The sequence below is a fragment of the Pipistrellus kuhlii genome, unplaced genomic scaffold, assembly GCF_014108245.1.
Source record: "Pipistrellus kuhlii isolate mPipKuh1 unplaced genomic scaffold, mPipKuh1.p scaffold_m20_p_22, whole genome shotgun sequence".
In the NCBI taxonomy this organism is placed as follows: domain Eukaryota; kingdom Metazoa; phylum Chordata; class Mammalia; order Chiroptera; family Vespertilionidae; genus Pipistrellus; species Pipistrellus kuhlii.
This window is the reverse complement of record NW_023425521.1, coordinates 8,779,347-8,796,005: the sequence shown is the minus strand read 5'-3', so window position 1 is coordinate 8,796,005 and position 16,659 is coordinate 8,779,347. Positions and strand designations below refer to the sequence as shown.

General features: G+C 36.0%; 1 protein-coding gene and 1 non-coding gene across 9 annotated transcripts in view; one reads left to right on the top strand and one right to left on the bottom strand.

The window, feature by feature from the left end:
- Positions 1 to 16,659, top strand: part of TANC2 (tetratricopeptide repeat, ankyrin repeat and coiled-coil containing 2) — a 247,611-nt gene that overhangs the window by 184,041 nt on the left and 46,911 nt on the right. For all 8 annotated transcript variants that reach the window (XM_045586331.1, XM_045586332.1, XM_036450637.2 and 5 more), the window contains 2 exons: positions 538 to 704; positions 4,457 to 5,064. In XM_045586331.1, coding sequence (XP_045442287.1) covers positions 538 to 704; positions 4,457 to 5,064 — 775 coding nt within the window. The remainder of the gene's footprint in view (positions 1 to 537; positions 705 to 4,456; positions 5,065 to 16,659) is intronic.
- Positions 1,059 to 1,185, bottom strand: LOC118726697. Its single transcript, XR_004990378.1, has one exon. It is a non-coding gene; the product is annotated as a small nucleolar RNA SNORA19 (small nucleolar RNA).

Sequence of the window (16,659 nt, the reverse complement as noted above, 5' to 3'; positions counted from 1 at the left end):
AAGATCACAGAAGAATCTAATCCCATAGGAGCTATTTTAGGGATAGTCTAGGAGGCTATTAGTTCTATAAAAGTTTGTGATCCAACCTGCCTGGTTAAAATCTGTCTATTGGTTGGGATTCCTTTTCTCTGTTCCCCCATCCCTTCTCACTACACATTCACATGTAGTCCTTTATACTGATTTGGACTTCAAATTAAACCTCCTTTTTTTTAATTCCCAAAGGAACATGAATTACCATGTGCAGATTGTCATAATGTAATGCTCAGATTATCTCACATCTGATAACATGGGGAAAATGATGATAATACATATATTTAATATATATGTGACAAAAGCTTTTACACCTGATGAAAACAAAATGAATTTACTACACGAATTATTCTCTTTTAACAAATTATGTACTCTGAGCACTTAGTAAACAAATGAAAGACCTTTTATTAGTATTTTTTGCCCCAACCAGTTATCTAATCAAAGACCCATAAAGAATTCACTTACCCACTTGGTAATTATTAAGTAATTTGTTTCTTTCTACCTCAGAGAGAAAAATTCCAGATGAAGATTTCATCATCTTAATTGATGGATTAAATGAAGCAGAATTTCACAAACCGGATTACGGGGACACAATTGTATCATTTCTGAGTAAAATGATTGGAAAATTTCCTTCCTGGCTCAAACTAATTGTAACAGTTAGGACCAGTTTACAGGTATGTGTTTGCTTTGGAACATAAATTATTTCCCTTAGAGAGTACTTAAACTGAAAAAAATCCTAGGTCCTTGTTCCTTTAGTAATGAGATTTACTAAACCTCTTCCATGTCTCTAAGGGCCTATTTTGAGAGTAAGACATAAGATTTAGAGAGCACATTCTCTATATATGACTCTCTTAGCTCAGATTCTCATTCCTATTGCTATGGGTAAGTTTTGATAAAGTGTCCTTCAAAATAGCATGAAAAGAAAGTGTCCATTTTTCTAGACATTATACTGAGGACAAACAGCAATGCAAATAGAATTCCTAACACTCTAATTTACTGCTTGTCATTTTTTAAATTTTTTTTTTACTGTTTGTCTGAAGAAGACTGGCAGCATTACTACTTAGTTATACTGCCAATTAACCTTCAACTATTTGTATAGCACATGAGAATGTTTTATATTTTTTTATTATTTAATGCCATGCTAAAGTTGTACAATCTATAATCTAAAATCAGATATTCTAGTTCCTCCCTCTGCTTCTACTTGAACAACTTTTCTATGCCATGATGGTGGACTTCTATGTGCCTTCGTCTAAGAACTATTGGCAATATTAATTAAGGTTTGAGGTTAAATTTACTACAATTACAAGATAAGGTTTATTTTTAATTACCTTTCCTGCTCATTAATGGCCCGGGCGAAGGACTAGGAATGTGGAATTGAGCCTGTAAAGACATATGGTTGAAGGATAAATGACCCCACCTTCTCTGCCATTCTCATTGTTGCTGATTTGGTATCTCCCATTCTTATTCACACTTGGTTTGCAACAGGATTTCTCAACATTTTTCCCCTAATAAGCTGTCTTTTTTATAAACATTAAAATATTTTGATGAACACTAAAATCTTATATATTATACACCTGTCGCAGATCCTTGAATAACGTTTTGTTCAGTGTTGTTTCACTACAACACTGATGAGATGCCGTATGAACTTAACTCTTACTTGTATCAATTAGCGCATGATAAAATTGGTTTCGTTATATGTTGTTTCACTTAAAGCTATAGAACCTGTTGATGAAGTTAAGTGAGAATTTACTGTATTTTTTTAATTTTTTTAAATATATTTAATTGATTTTTTATAGAGAGGAAGGGAGAGAGATAGAGAGCTAGAAACATCGATGAGAGAAACATCGACCAGCTGCCTCTTGCACACCCCTTACCGGGGATGTGCCCGCAACCAAGGTACATGCCCTTGACCGGAATCAAACCCGGGACCTTTCAGTCCGCAGACCGACACTCTATCACTGAGCCAAACCGGTTTCGGCAGAATTTACTGTATTTTGATATAACCCCCTCATAACAATTGCTAATGTACAGAAAATAGTCTTGCTTCCCTCCTTTTTCCCCCTCCTAGGCACTTAGTACCATTCCTATATATTAACCAATTGGCTTTACTGCCTTTTTTGATCAAAAAGTATACTTCTAATCCTGGCTACCATCTTGTAGATGTTTGTTATAATCTCAAAGTAATTTGAATTAAAGGATGCATCTTTACAAATAAAAATCATATTTTTTAATCATTATCAGTCAGTAACTTGATTGTTAAAGATGAAAGGTGAATAGATGAAACTTCTAGGAACACAATCTCTGATTAATTTTATTAAATCTATGCTTAGGAAATGTTTTCCTCATTTATATTTTTATATAATGCCATGTGTAATTTTCAAAAGACTTTTTAAGTATGACTTTCAGCTGTGCCAAAGAACAGGAAAAGTATAATGCATATCAATCTACAAAGTCCAAATTTCACTGTCTTTATAGACTTCCCAGATACTTCATTCACTTCAACCAAGAATTTTAAAAAACTATTTTCATTCAGCTCTGACAGTGAAATAATTTATAGGTATTAAACAAGCCCTCGTATTGATCATTTATTATTTCTTAAGTTCTTCAAGTATGTGAGACATTTTCTATGAGCTAAGAGTACAACAATGAACAAGACAGACAATTTCTCTGCCTTCATAAAGCATATGTCCTTGTGAGGAACACAATAAACAAGTAAAAAATTATATATACATATGTTAAAATTATAGTACTAGTGCTACAAAGACAAAATAGGATAAAGGAATAAATGGGGATGATAGTTATTTAGATAGGAAAGGCCTCTTTAAGGAGCCTTGTAGAGTGATCAGATCTGATTTACCTTTTGTAAAAGATTTCTTTGGCTGCTGGCTGTGTAGATAATAAAATGTAGGGAATCAAGAATGGAAGCAGAAATACAGGTGAAAGATGATGGTGGCTTAGATTAAAGATGATGATGGAGACCCTGTAAAGTCATATTTGGATAAAATTTTGAAGAATCAAAGGGATTTTATGGGTTAAATGTGGATGTGAGCAAGAGAGAAAATTCAGGTGTGAATCATGGGGCTTTGGTGAGCAACTGGATAAATGAATGCTGGAAAGGAGAAAGATCATAGATACCTCCTACAATTTGGTTGTAGAGTTTGTGATGATAGTATTTATTGACATGGGAAAGTTTTGTGGAGGGGGAAAAATTCAGCAGTTCTGATTTAGTCACATTAAGTTGGTGTATGAAACATCTAAGTGTAAATGTTTAGTAGACAGAAATAAAAGAGGAGAGCTCACAAGAGATGACTAAGGTAGAAATACAAAGGCATTATCTGCATAGAGATAATTTAGAACTATGGAACCAAATTAAATGTCCTAGGGAGTGAGTGGCTGGAAAAAAGAATGGAGACCTGAGCCCGGGAGGACTGAGAAATGAAAGAGGAACTAGCAAAAATTCCTGGGTAGGAGTTGCCAGTGTGCTAAGAGGAAAGTTAAGGGAACATGCTATAAGGTAGCAAGCTGCAGAAGTGACTCAAGGAGAATGGTATGACCTCCTGTGTCAAATACTGCTGCCAAGAAGTTGAGAAAGATGAAAACTGCAGCTTGATTATTGGATTTGGCAATGTGATGGTTATTGATAACCTTAACCATTTCAGTCAGGTGATGGTGTGGAAACCTTATTGCAACAAATGGAGAAGAGAATGGAAAAGGAAAAATTAGATGCAGTACATAGAGAAAACTGTGAAATTTTACTAAAAAATGGGAACTGAGATATAGGATTGTAGCTGAGGGGAGGACCCAGTAGCAGAGAAGAAATGGATGGCAGGAAATAGAGTGGACACTTCCAGGAGCAAAGTCTGTAAGCAGATGACAGAAGATGAAATCCAGAGCATGAGTTACCACAAAGCCCTATCACCTCTCCCCAATATAATGTCCAAGCTACTCACTAAGGCACCATGCTTCCCAGCTTTGGGCTAAAGCATCTTCAAAAGGTCTGTATTAAAATACATCATTTTATTTGGAAGATTAGAAAGCTACATTTTTATATGGCATTCTTTGAGTTCTTATGCATTTCTTACTTTGATATTATGCCATAGTTTACACTGAGGGGGGGGGAAAGTTATATGGTACTCCATTTTCTGTTTATTTTAGAAATGTTATTTAGAATATTGACCATTAAATCACTCCTAAAGCATCCTTTATGAGGAACCATAAAATTACCTTAAGTCTCAATATTAGGAAGAATGTTCCTCCTGTGCAACTAATTTGTTTTAATCTATACATACTAATACTTGGTTATATTTTCTTTTCTTCAGAAATTCAGAATTTCAGAAATTCAGAATACATTTTTAACCCCATAGTTTATCATAAAAATTAGGGGAAACTGAAGGTCTTCCTGTCTATCTCTCTCTATCTGTTTTAGGAAATTACCAAGCTGCTGCCTTTCCATAGGATTTTTTTGGATCGACTAGAAGAGAATGAAGCCATAGACCAGGACCTGCAGGCTTACATCCTGCACCGGATACACAGCAGCTCAGAGATCCAGAATAACATTTCACTTAATGGCAAAATGGACAATACTACATTTGGCAAACTCAGTTCTCATCTTAAGACCCTTAGTCAAGGGTCCTATTTATACCTGAAACTCACATTTGATCTCATAGAGAAAGGCTATCTAGTGTTAAAGAGCTCTAGCTACAAAGTAGTTCCTGTTTCGCTCTCTGAGGTTTATTTGCTCCAGTGCAATATGAAGTTCCCAACCCAGTCTTCCTTTGACCGGGTGATGCCTCTCCTGAATGTTGCAGTGGCCTCTCTCCACCCACTGACTGATGAACATATCTTCCAGGCCATCAATGCTGGTAGCATTGAAGGCACACTAGAATGGGAGGACTTTCAGCAGAGAATGGAGAACCTCTCCATGTTTCTAATCAAGCGCAGAGACATGACTCGTATGTTTGTACATCCTTCTTTTCGAGAATGGCTTATCTGGAGAGAAGAAGGAGAGAAAACCAAATTTCTCTGTGATCCCAGGTAAGCCGTAGATCTGTAATAAGCAACTCTGAGCCTATTTTGTTTTTACTGCAGGGAGCATGGGTATTGAAAGCAATGAGAAGTGTTCTCCATTGAACATTTCACATAAAGGAAATATCTCTGTTTCTTCTCAAAACAAGGTTGTAGTGAGATTAAATAATTTATTTTCTCACATTGTTATTTCCTTGAGATTTAAAATCTGCATAGATACGTAGAATGCTCTCTTGTACATTCCTGTATTTTTCCTAAATAATATTCTGGGTTCACATTGGTGATCACAGGCTATAATTAATTTAGCAATTTAATAGACTTCTTCAGTGTTCTTCAGATATGAAGAAAGAATTGATATATTATCTATCTCTTTAAAACTGTGATTGCCCTTTTGAAAGCCATACCATTGTTAAAAGTCACCAGTGACTAATCCCATTAAAGCCCAGCCAGTAGTAAGATTTACACTGGAAAATTGAATCTTAAATCTCATAGCTGAAAAAGACTGGTGACCAACTGAAGAGATCAGTTGGTCTAGCCACTTTACCCTTAGATAAATAAAGTGGCATTTTCCCCATTTTACTATAAAAGGCCTTAAAAATTCTGAATCACTTGTCCAACATAAGTTAATAGGTGGGAGGAGAAAGGAGAGACTAAAAAAAGGGATGGCAAATACATGATATGTACCACCCCCCCCTGTCCTTCAGTCATGGCAAACAGCACTGATTTACCCCAGCACTCTTTTCCTGATGGATTTGACCCTGACTTAAAAATCTTCTTCAGCTCAACAAACCAGACTAAATATGAAACTGTTTCCCATTCTCTTGGGTAGAACCAGATCTCTATCTTCCTAAGTGTGTTCTTTCTACTTCTCCACATTACCTTTTTCAAAGAATTATTCCCTTAATTAAGTTGGTGTTTTCAAAAGCAGGTCTACTGATTTCCTGGAAACAAAGACACCAACAACATAGGTGGCAAATGCAGAGTTTATTCTGGCTCAAAAAGATGGGCCAAATTTGACTATGAGGTTTGGCATGTTCATCACCCGGCCTTATTAGAGACAACTGCTTGTGGGCATGCTGCTCAGCCCACTTCAGGCTGATTCATTAGAAAATTAGTTCCAGACTCTGATGACGATATCAAGCCAGACAGTAGATTTCCTGATATTTACCCTCAAAGGGAAACTTAAAGAAACAAAGTAGTGGAAAGAACATGAACTTTTGAGTCAGATTGCCTTCTTAGAAATCTTACCTCTTCTAAGAACTATAACCTTTGGGAAGTTATATGTTTCTGATATAGTTTTCTTATTTACATAAAAGGGATAATAATTCCTAAAGTTGTTGAGAATTAAGTGAGGTCATGTAATAAGTATAATGCCTAGAATAGTACAGAGTACATACAGGGTATTTAGGAAATATCTTTTTTCCTTCCTTCTCTTTGCAATAAATGGACCCATCAGGTTCACTTTATTTTATTTTTTTTCCACTTTAACATTTTATTTTATTTTATTTTATTTTATTTTATTTTTTAATATATTTTATTGATTTTTTTGCCCCCCTCCCTCCCTCCTATACATACCCTCCCTCCCTAGAGTTTTATGTCCATTGGTTGTACTTATATGCATGTACACAAGTCCTTCGGTTGGTCTATTATCTCCCCCAGATCTTCCTCCCCTCCCTACTGTAATTTGACAGTTTGCCTGTTGCTTTACTGTCTCTATATCTGTCTCTTGGTTCATCAGTTTATAATGTTCTTTATCATCCACAAATGAGTGAGGTCACCATCAGGTTCACTTTAATGCAATCCTATGATTAATTGGATAGCTAGCAACAGTCTTCTATTAGCATTTTAGGGCACAAGTTTTAAACAAACAAATAAAAATTATATGACATTCCCAAAAGGATTTTATTATAAACCCCACAAGCACTGCTAATGATGCTTAACACATAAGAGTTAGCAACCACATATTTAAGACAAAGAAACCTATCTAGAATTGGTCTCTTTAACTTATAAACACTTTGAAATCAGTTTTCAGAAAAACTTTGCTAGCTGTGATCTGCTCTTTCATTCTGAAACATTTCAGAGGATTGAAAGCTGAGGTTCATAGTAGCCAGACTACCACAGAATTAGCAATGTCCTTATAACAAATGAAACCTTCATAGGCTCACAAAGGAGAAAATGTGGTATTTATGTAACCATATCATGATTTTACAGTCTTCTCAACATTGTTTATTAACTAGGAGCATTTCGGCCACAGGCTGATAAACTGAAAAAGAGCAAACACTTCTAACTTCAGATGCCGTGTATAGGCACACCTCAGAGAGATTGCAGGCTCTGTTTCAGAACACCACAATAAAGCAAGTCAATCTTTCTGTGGGTGAAGAGTCTTTCCTTTAATTTGTTAAATAAATAAATAAATAAATAAATGCAGCATCAGTGGAGCTCAATAACATGAAACACAATAAAACGAGGTGTACCCGTAGTCTGTTGCCTGGTGATTGAATAACACGGCTGCTAAGGGATCATCATATATCACTTAATGGCAGAGAATAAAATAGTAGGACCAAGAGTTATCATAAAAGCTTCCTTACATTTCATTTCAGTTGGAATTCAGTCTTCCACCCAGCACTGTCTGGCACCAGCTTTGTTACTAAAGTATTGATCTCAGAGTTTGAGGCCCCCTGGGTCAATGAGATGGAAATTCACTAAGAATTTAATGCTATTGGCAAAGCCCAAGGTGGCCTTTCAAAGAAACTGGCTGTAATTGCTTTCCATTTCAGGCAAGGCTGATTAGTAGGGCTCTCTCCAAGCAGGGTTTGTCTTTGTGACCTTCTGCTTCTACTTCCTGTACATATTTCCTCCTCTGTCCTCTACCTTCTTTCCAGTTTCTCTCTGTAGCATCTAATGTATCTCAGTAGACCAGGGGAGACCAACTTGATGCCTCTAAAATTACACTAGATAGGCCAGTGCCTAACATACTGTTAACATTCTGTATAAGAACTTTCAGAAGCAAGGGCATCTCTCTGTCTCCTAGTCCATTTTCCTGGACTTTCAGCACTCACTTGTTCACCCTGAACTTGTTGACCTTATTAGGACATTAGACACAAATAAGAATATTCCACTGAAGCCAAAAGTAGTTGATTTTCATCAGAAATAGGCCACCCAGAGAGCTACTTCTGCTAAACTGAAGAGTCAGTAATCTGAGGATGGTGCTGGAAAGAGAAAATAGCAGAGGCAGAAGTCAGTGTTGCAGATGAGACAGTTTCTTCATTTTAAATATCAGACTTTCTATTGTTCCAGAATCAGGACAAAGAATTGATGCCCCAGAGAAATTACCTAATGATGCATAGACATACAACAGTCACAGAGAGATGAGTTAAAGATGTCTTTTCTTGGCTTGTTAACAAGATGTAGGGTATTTGTGTGTGTGTGTGTGTGTGTGTGTGTGTTTATGTGTGTTTACCAAACTAAGTAAAGTAGCACTCAAAAATATTTTATTCAAAACTTGTAAGATTTTGGATTTGCATTCTACATAAAAGCATACCCTTTGAGTTCCTCACAAACCTGAGACTTCACCACATTATTCTGCTTTTTATTTCCCACTATTCATCACTGTCATACTCTGAAATTAACCTGTCCTATAATTTTATTCCCTTAGGCCCTGAGATATCAGATTAACTCACTAATCTAATAAACTAATCTCTGCTATTACACTAATAAGAAAGAAGTAGAAAACCCATTTGAAGCAATTTATGCATTTTAAGTAAGGCTTTTGAGAGAAGTCACCATCCTTATGCTTAACCTACTAGTGACTTTGCTGGGTGAAATTTTAGGCTGATAAGAGTAGACAGTTGGGACCTCCAGTCTAATGGTACTGTCTAGTTTTTAAAGCCTTGCAATGATGCTTAATATTTCTCCATAGCTTTAGACTATGAATGAATCCCCACTCTATTTTTCTGTTTCCTTTCCTCGCTATCTCTATTTTCATAGTATCTGGTTTCACCTTCCCTAGGAATAGCTTGCAGATCAACATATGTGTATAAATGGGAATATATATGTAAGATTTTAATACAGAGATTAGGAGACCCAGCTGCCTTGTTTTCTTTTTAATTCTCAGCTGCTTTAATTTTTTTTTTAACTGTTTGAATAAAACACATAAAGCTTGTTGTGAACATTTAATGAGTATTGAGCTGCTACAACCTGAGATTGTGATTTTTGGGGGGTGTCCTTATTTCCTCAAACTAGAGAAGCAACTTTTATGGTGGGTGAAAAAAGGAAAAGGCTACACAAATCCTGTTTATACCTATGAGGATAGTTGAGTACTTACTTGATTCTTTGTGAACAGAGTTGATATAATAAGTGGTCTATTGAGATTTTTTCCTAATTATTTGGTCCCTGATAGTCAGTGATTTATACATTAGAGACCTGGTGCTTCAGATCCATGCCACAAAGCAGAATGTCAGAGAAGAAGCAGCTTATCTAAGGAAAAAGAGGGCAGTCTTCCTATCCTGTGCCAGGACTTGGACAGTCTGGCTTTTTGTAAAATACATAGGTCTGAAAAGACCACAAAATGGTGAATTTCAGTGTTATGGTGATTTTGTTTGTTGGGTTTTTTTTAATCCAAACATGAGCCTCCAGGCCAGATGACATTTAACCTTCCCCCACTAAAGCACAAACCCTCAAGTTAGACCATGTGTTTCGATTTCTAAGAGCATTAGGAAAGATTTCAGCAAAGTGATGGGTCATGGGAAGAAAAAAAGGAACTCCAGGAACTAAATCAAACCTTAAGAGGTTTGGAATAGTTAAAGCAAAGAGAAGGGAAGTATACCAAACATCCCTTACTAGCACTTAACCATTAGTAGATGATCTTACCTGCTGAAAATATTAACTGTCTGATCTCTGTACTGGATTTAGTTCTGCTTCATTTCTAATTCTTTTCTACCACTAAGGGGAAATTACTATTCAAATGCCATGATTTGGATGTGTGGTTTCCAATAAAGATTTCATTAATCTATAATATTATTGGGGATTTGTCTAATTTAACAATAAATTTTTTTTTCTTATTAGCTATGTTTCTAACTCCCTATTGGCATCAAGAGTAAATTTAAGATATTACTCTAGTGGCCATAGTTGTGGTTTTATGATATAATGCAAGGAGAAAATTACATTAAATCTAATATATATATTGGAGTGTGTCCAGTTTGCCAATGCACGAATGTTCTACTTTACAAATTTTTCTCTTAGCATAAATCATGGAACCTACATCTATTAGTCAAGTAGGCAAATGTTCCCATCTTTAAAACTCTCATATTTTTTAATATGGACAGCAATAACATTGTTTTTTCCTTTTTCAAACCCACAATTAAATTTGGAAAAAATCTGGTTATCAGAATTCTTCCCTAACACATTTAAAACTGAGAATTACTTATTCTTATTGTCAAAGAAACTCATGTGAAGTTTGCAAATTAATAAGTACACAGAGAAATAATTCTGCTTATAAGACGGAGAAAGAACATCATTTTAAGACTTGGCAGGCATGTAAGAGAGTGAACTAATAAAAACATAGAAAGAACTTGTACTCTCCTATATTGGTTGATTTTGCTACAAGAAAGTGATAGTGCTTGTATGTTTAAAATATATTTAAATTAAATGGATATGGATATAGTTATACATGTATACAAGGTGGGACAAAAGTAGGCTTACAATGGTGGGTACGTGAAACCCAGAGTTTATTCTTGTATAATTATTTATTTATTGTATTATTTTCCATGCAAACAACTATAAACCTACTTTTGTCCAACCATGTGTATGTGTGTGTTTATAGAAAATACTGGTTAAAACAATTTCACCTAAAAATCTGAAAATGGGGAGAAATAGAACAGGTGGTTAAGGGAAATTTTTGGTACAGTAGCGCTCAACCCCCTTATCCATGTGGGATATGTTCCAAGACCCCCCAATGGATGCTTAAAACTGAATAGTAACCAAACCCTATAAATACTATGGTTTTTTTTTCCTATTCATACACACCTATAATAAAATTTAACACAAATTAGGCAAAATAAGAGATTAACAACAACAATAATAAAATAGAACAATTATAGGAATATACTGCAATAAAAATTATGTGAGAAGTATTTTTGAGTGTGAGATAACCCATGTGACTACTAAGTGACTAACAAGCAGGTAATGTACACAGTGGAGATACTATGGACCATGCTATTATTATATTTACTTGTTGGGTAGGATAGAGCAAGAGAACATGAAATTTCATCAAGCTACTCAGAATAGCATGCAACTTAAATTTTTGAATTGTTTATTTCTGAAATTTTCCATTTAATATTTTCAGAATGGTTGACCATGGATAACTAAAACCACAAAAAGTAAAAACCTTGGATAAGAGTGGGCTTCTGTACTGAGAGTTCAGAAATAGAGGCTAATTTATCCTGTTAATGAGTCTCTGAAGTAACATTGGCTGAATGAAAAGATGGGAACCCCACAGGCTTTCCTAAGTTGTCAAACTAAGATTAATGGCACAGTAATCAGGAGTATCGCCAGCTTAATGGGATATGATAGCATGCTGTCTTTTTTGTGAGTAGAGCAACTTACTCTGCTGTCTCTACAGACTTTCAAAAGCAGATAGATCTCCACATTTGGTAAAATCAATTCTAATAGTCTTCTAGTCTCTCTACCATAAGAACCCATGGCTATGAGACATGTATTCACTGTAACATATCTAGTTGATGCTACCACCCAAATTTTACTTTTAAGTATCCACTTATTTCCATATCTACTTACCACACCCTAGGCTCTCACGTGGACTACTTTACCCTCCTAATTGGCCTCCCCTTCAATCCATTTCACCAAAAGCCAAAGTGATTTTTAAAAATGCAGATCAGACCATGTAACCCCTTCCTAAAATCCTTCCTTGGTTTTTTTTTTTTTTTTTTTTTGTGATCATAAAATTAAAGACATATTTTTTAAAGCTCTATATTACAAAGATAGCTTCTGCCTTCCTCTCTAAATTGAGCTAGTTTATACACAATTTCCTGGTCATACCCGGTCATCTTCCAGTTCCTTGAACTTGGTGAACTCCTTCCTACCTCTTGGCCTTTGCACTTAACAGTTCCCTCCATCTGGAGCTCACTTTCCCTCACTCATCACATGGCAAGATCTCATGCTTCCTTCAGTTTAATGTCACCTCTTCAGAGAGACTTCCGCTTGTCACCATATCTAAGTAAGTAAGTTTCTCCTGGTTTTCTTTATCATAGCAACCTTTTTACTTTCTACACTTATCCCAATCTCTCATTAATTTACTGTATGTGAATACTCCTTTCTTGTTTACTCTCCCCTCTAGAATGTCAGTGAGCTCAAATGAGAACAAGAATGTTTTCTAGCATTTTCTTGGTGTTCCTAATGATTAATAGAGTGCCTGGCACACAGTGAGCACTCAGTAAATATTTTTTTTAACAATGAATTAGTGAACAAAAGAATGGTAAGTGGTATTGATATTAAGCTTGCAACTGAAAATATTTGAGAAACTCTTCTCACAGTTCAAAAGACAGTGTCTTTTGTTCACTCTGTGACCATGTATCAGGAATGAGTGAATACAGGCATTTCAACAAGCATTCAATGAACATTTATTACATAATATATTCAAGGTTCTGTGCTAAGCACTGAAGGGGATACAAATATGAATAAAATAGATCTGTCTACCAGGACTTACAGCTTAGTGGTTTTAACAGACACATTTATAACTATAATTCAAGGCAGAGCGCTGTACTAGTGGTATAAACAAAGAACTAAGGAACATGGAGGAGGGAGAGTGACGTGATAAATCCTGTGCCTTCTGCTGATGTTTCAAACAGCAACAGTTCGGTAGAGTCATAGCTCTTCTGCCTCGTGAAGCCCTGCCAACTGCTTAAAGACTCCATTGTCAGAGGAAAGGCGTCTGTTTTCTAAGGCCTGTGGTGCATTAATGAACTAAAGGGCAATTGGAATCGGGGGCAAAGTGGGAGAAAGCAGTAAATCTCTCCAAAGTCTATGTTTAAAAATAATAATGCTGCTCAACTCATTTCTACAAAGGTAGATCTTGGGCATACTTTACTTAGTCTGCTACATATAGTTCATCAGTCTCTTTAATTCCCACATTGAAAAAGAAACAGTAAGACAAGCTGACTAGAAATGTATTTTGAATTTACGATCCATGAGAAATCCATGAGAAGAACATACCAAAGCAGTTTCTAACTGATAAGCTAAAGAGGAAGGAAAGAAGTGTGGGTGTTATTTGCTGAAAATTGATAGCATCAAGCAGACTGTAAGGCAGCAATCACCAAAGTTTAAATGCAGGCAGAATTTTTTAAGTGAGAGGTGAAAAAGATAAGGATTGTCAATCTATTCTCAATATTTGAGTCATAGTCACACTCATTTCACAGTTGAACAATGGCAACAGAGATGCCCACAAATTCAAAGCTGAATTGGGTAATAGGTTAGAAAGTAGACTTAGAAGTCCTCATGTTGCTCTTCCTGGAACCCATCTGCTTAGCATTTATTCATTATGGAACTTTTATTGGACTTCTACAACAAGGACTATGCTATACCCTAAAGAAACTTAGGTGAATAAGACATCCCCAGCATTAAAGCCTGAACCTTTAAAGGGAGGTCAGGCACATAGCAACCAACAATAGGGCCACAGTGCAAGTGTGAGATGCAAAGTGCCTTTGGGGAATTGAAAGAAGTTGTGATGGTCAGAAAGACTGATAGGATTGTGGCTAGGGGAAAAAAAAAAAAAGCCTTGAAAACCATATTTAAGACCTTACCATTTTATTCTGTAGATAATAACGAATCTCTATAATTTTGAGGAGGAGGAGACAATGATCAGATAACTCTGATGATGTGAAAAACAGCTCTGACAAGTGGTATATGGCCCTATCTGTCTAAGTGAGAAATGCCACGGACCTGTAATGTAAGAATAGAGAGCCTGGTATGCATGGGAGAGACATTTTGGAGATACTCCACAGCACTTGGTGTTTATGAGTGTGTGGAAGGTAAGGGTGGAGGGATCAAAAGTGACTTAAACACTTACCCTGAGCAGCGTAACATAGTTAAGCTACGGACGGACAGAGCATTCTGACTGGAGGAGGGGTCTTAGCATAAGCAACAGCAGGAGAAAGAATAGGCTATGGGGAGAAGGTGAGTCCTATGTTGGACATGTTTATAATGAATTACCTCCAAGAGAAGATGCACAAATATATTTAAACATGTGACTTTGGAAAAGGGAAAACTCGGACACAGAGTTATGGATTTAGGAGTTATCAGTGAAAAACTAACAGTAGAAGCCATAGGATTAAACAAGATTACTCCAATTAAGAGTATAAAGCAGGAAGTTTAGAAGCATGATAACAGAATATATTTAATATTAGAATAAAGTGATGAACCAAATAATAATTTATAAGAGTAATATTAGAGTTAGAAGGAGAAACAGGAAACAGTAAGGTTGTAGAAGTCAAAGGAGATTTTTCTGGGCCAAGTCTGAAGCAATGAATGTAATTTCTGCCTGTATTCCATTAGCCAGAATTCAATCACATTACCCTCTTGAATGTGAATGCAAGGTACCTGGCAAAGTAGCCACTGCACCACAGCTCTTGACTGCGCAAAGGAGCACAAATCATTTGTAGGCTGCTACCTATCTCTGCCCCATGACATTGGTCTCACTGGATCTCCCTAAGTAATTCTCCACATTTGCCTCTATAACAAAGACATTTTACAGCAGCAAACATTATTTCAGTCCAAATTATGAGATAAATAAGATAGGCTTTAGATTGCAACCAGTTCCTTGCCAGCTGGCTATGACTAAACCACTTTATTACATCTGAGCACTACACAGAGGAATATCAGAACACTTTGGTGTTATTTCTCTGAAACACCAAAGTGTTGTATATAAAGTTTGTCATTCCAAGAGCTAATGAAATCTATGTGACTATACATTAGTGACTATGATTAGAACAATGGAGAAAACATCCATACTAGAAATATTTGATTCCATCTGTTAGCATGTTCAATGCTACAAATAGAAACTTAAGGGCTAGCTATCTCCCGAGGGAGTGGGGAGAACACTAAGTGAAAATCTATTAGAAAAACAAATATAGTGCCATTATATGTTTTGTATAAAACAAGTTATTTAACTTCCAAACTGCTAAATGTGCAGTGGTGGAGGGAGGGTGATTCTTTCTTTAGAAAAGGTTTTTTTCTTCTAAGAGACCTCATTGCTCTCAACTTTTGAGGTCTAGGGAAATAGGGTTATCATTCAAGGATAGCTCCTCACTGCCTTGTAATCCACAGTTGTCCAAGGGTGAGTATCACTTGTCCTAAGGCTAGAGGGAGAAAATAGAAACAAAATCACAGGCTAAAGAAAACCAATTAAGAGGGTACTGGTGATCTTAGATAATAATAAGACTAGGAGTCAAAAGGAATTGAGTTCAGGAATAAGAAAGTGATAAGAAAAATACACATAAATGTTGATAAATGTGGTGTAACACATCCAGACCATAGGTTAGCCAGGGGCACCATATTTTATTAGAACAGTAAGGCATAAATGGAAATGCCAACATATATTGTAAATTGCTTTTACCCTTTGTATCCTGAACACCATAAGCTTTGAGTTCAGTGAACTGATCGGTCATTCTCTTATGAGTAATGTAATTTTATTATGTCTAAAAAGAAAAGAATTACAGTGTCTCCTTCATCTTTCTCTTGGCCTATATTGCTTGTTGTTTCTCCTGTGTGCCTGATGAGCAACAACAAAGCAAGCAGTACTTTAGCTAGTTTCTGTAGCTATCTAAAATGTATACTAGAGAAATGCAAATGTCTTACTAGGATTTCTTAGTTATGGTAGTAAAATGAAGGCACTAGGGCAAAGTCAATTTTGTGTCTAACTGAAATTTCATTTTCTTGTCAAGACATGAACTTCCCCCCTCCCCCTTAATTCTGATAAGCATGGATTTTCGTTAATTACCTGAAGCATAGGTGGTGGATCAGAGGCCTGTATTCAGGAGTTCTAGTTACTATGTACAGCTATGGATGAGTTATTTAGAGTAATAATTCTTATACCAGGGAGGATACTGATGGTTCCATGAAGGCTGTCCTTGTCTGAGATATTCTCTCACTTAAATAACTTCCCTGCAATTGTGGTTCATCTTATCCAATCAGGTAACCACTTGAATTCAGAAATTCTATGAAGCTCGAGATTAGAACGTGGTAAAATTATTTTTTAATCTTATTGGAATGAAATCTCCATGAGATGATTCCTGTAAGATGGGAAATCTTACTGAAACTTAACAAAAACAAAAACCAAGAAATAAAAAACATGTTTGTTTTTTAGGCTTTAGTGTGAGATATCTCAAATATAAACCTGGCAGAGTAGCCAGTATTCAATATGAAAGAATATCGTCCAGTAGACATTTGGGCTTCCTCTCAAGGAAGTGTTACCAACAAAAATTCACTTGCTACTTTTTCCTTCTGTTGGATTAATTCACTGGATTTTAAATTGAAATTGGGTTCATTTCCCTTTTCTATGACACTTCAAATGAAAGGAATAGAAGAATGGTATTA